The sequence below is a fragment of the Canis lupus genome, chromosome X (assembly GCF_011100685.1).
Source record: "Canis lupus familiaris isolate Mischka breed German Shepherd chromosome X, alternate assembly UU_Cfam_GSD_1.0, whole genome shotgun sequence".
NCBI lineage: Eukaryota > Metazoa > Chordata > Mammalia > Carnivora > Canidae > Canis > Canis lupus.
In genome coordinates this window covers 30,889,284-30,891,962 of record NC_049260.1, presented here as the reverse complement: position 1 = coordinate 30,891,962, position 2,679 = coordinate 30,889,284, and the positions used below count along the sequence as shown (strand labels likewise).

General features: G+C 38.1%; 1 protein-coding gene across 1 annotated transcript; it reads left to right on the top strand.

Annotated features, from left to right (window-relative positions):
* Positions 1–376: 376 nt before the first annotated feature.
* Positions 377–697, top strand: LOC102154282 (cyclin-dependent kinase 11A-like; the record flags this gene model as incomplete). Its single annotated transcript, XM_038588781.1, has 1 exon — positions 377–697. A coding segment is annotated over one exon (321 nt), but the record flags the coding sequence as incomplete, so codon positions are not given.
* Between the last annotated feature and the right edge of the window lie 1,982 nt (positions 698–2,679).

Below are 2,679 nucleotides of genomic sequence, written 5' to 3'. Positions count from 1 at the left end.
GCTAATCTTACTAGTCAGTGGGAAAAAACCCAACATACTCTACCTAATGTATCTGAACAAAACTCTTTTTTTTAAATAATAGAACAACAATATCAGATAATGTGTCTGGAGGAATTTGAAATTCAGAGTAGACAAACGTAGAAGCTAGTGTATGTTTAAAAGCAAATATAAACATTCAGCACATTCTTAGTTCACACTAAGTATGAGGTTTCCAAAAGATGAAAATATCCTAGAGTACTACTCTTCTTAATCCTTAAGGGAGCTTTGAGTACCTCAAAAGTTGCTTCTAGCTATATGGTATTGGTCCTTAGATGTACTTAACTAATTATATATATATATATATATATATATATATATATATATATATATATATAAAATACTGCTCTCAGACCAGGGTTTTGACCTCATGAACAAGTTCCTGACCTACTTCCCTGGGCGGAGAGTCAGTGCAGAGAGTGGCCTCAAGCATGAGTACTTCCAAGAGACGCCCCTCCCCATCGACCCGTCGGTCTTCCCCACGTGGCCTGCCAAGAGTGAGCAGCAAAGGGTGAAGCGTGGCACGAGCCCGTGGCCGCTGGAAGGAGGTCTGGGCTACAGCCAGCTGGGCGACGACGACCAGAAGGAGACGGATTTCCACCTCACAACCACAAACCAGGGGGCCTCAGCTGTAGGCCCTGGCTTCGGCCTCAAGTTCTGAGGTTCTGCACGGAGCCCACCGCAGCCCCACGGGGGGCCGCTCAGGATCACTCGGCGGGGGTCGGTGCTGGAGGCAGCATGCAGGTCCAGACCCAAGCCCTGCTTTGTGTGTACTCAGCTGCCACAGGCCAGGACGGCTCTGGATCTCCACCTCACGTCTCAGACTGCCTGTTCTGTTTGCTTTTCCACGTTTCATTTTTATTTTATCTTGGCTTGTAAATTTGTAGAATTAAATCACATTTTCCTTGTTGTGGGAAAAAAATATATATATATAGCATTCATCCTAGAAAACCACATAAGGATCAGATTTATCTACATTACAGTTACTATGCTGTTGCCAACTTGAGTGCATTCCAAATGGTTTTACTCTGGATCTGATTCATTTTTCTGCTGGTCTCCTCTATGTCATGTGGGTTCCTATCTCTTTCAAAAACAAAGATATTTAGAAGAGGCATGCTTAAAATACTTTAATAAACACTAGAATCTGAACAAACATGCCCAGATGCACCCTTCCCAAATACCATAATATGCATTGAAAGATTTTAAAAGCATAATTTTCATTTGAATGGCAATGTCTTGTTAATGAAATGAGCATAAGAAGGTTTATTATTCATATCAAAGTTTTAGGATCCCATAACAAGGCTGACAATATGTTACTGCCATATAAGAAAACAGTAAATATAATTAAGAGTTTTACATGCTCAGTTTTAATATTGGATGTACACATTTTAAAATATATTGCCCATCAGCATAATATTTCATTTTTTTATGATAAAGATTCAGCATTATTTTAGCTTTAAAGTTAGAGTAGAGGGGGACCTGGGTGGCTAAGTTGGTTGAGCGTCTACCTTAGGCTCAGGTCATTTGTCTCAGGGTCCTAGAATAGAGTCAGGTGTCCGGCTTCCTGCTCAGTGGTGAGTCTGCTTCTTCCTCTCTCTCTGCTCTTCCCCACCTGCTAGTACACATGCTCTCTCTCTCCCCCTCTCTCTCAATGAAATAAATGAAATCTTTGGGGGATGGGGTAACTAGGTGATAGACATTAAGGAGGGCTTATGATATAATGAGCACTGGATGTTATATAAGATTGATGAATCACTGAACTCTACTTCTGAAACCAATAATACTCTATATGTTAATTGAACTTAAATTTAAAAAAATGAATCAACAAATTAAATTAATTTTTTAAAATAATATCTTTTTTAAAAATTAAAATAAATTTAGAGTAGAATGCTTAATTATCATATTAACAAATGAGGTATAAATTATAATTTAATTATCATTCAACCTCCTTATTAACTTAACATATTTAAATGTGTGTGCAAGAACCCATTTATATGTGTTTTAAAGTCTGAAAAAATTATATAATCTAGTACTTTAAACCTAGCATATATCAAAATAAACAAGATTATGTCCAATTGTTTTTAAGAAAAGCTCAAGAATTCTGCTAAAATATATCTTGCTCATAACTAGAAAAGCACTAATTAATATTAGTTTAGAGTGGGTAAATAAATCAGACACGATGAGGGAGTTTGTGTGCCAATAAATTCATAGAGGAGACATTTCGGTGACAGCTTTGCTGTAAATGTCATTGAAGCTTTTGAACACCAGCCAGTCCCAAATGTGCAGGACCACTGCTCCTGATGCTATTAAAATATAATAACAATGTTTTTTGGAAACACCATCATGTTTTATATGGAGAAAAGGCAATATTCAGAAGAATTAGCTTCCATAATGAATCCTACAAGTAAAAGGGGAACTACAGATAAATAGCACAGGATCCTGGAGAATCCCAACTCTGTCAGGCATTAACCTTTTGTTTACTAGTTCTTGAATAGGTTATGAGGTCTAGAGAGCATGGGTAGACTGCCCAGACATCAGGCATGGGCAGTGAAGACAGTGGCCAGTTATCATCTAGCGAAGAAGTAGCTCAAGACTTTATCCAATCACAAACATATGCCAACTGTGTGCCAGTGGAACACCAAA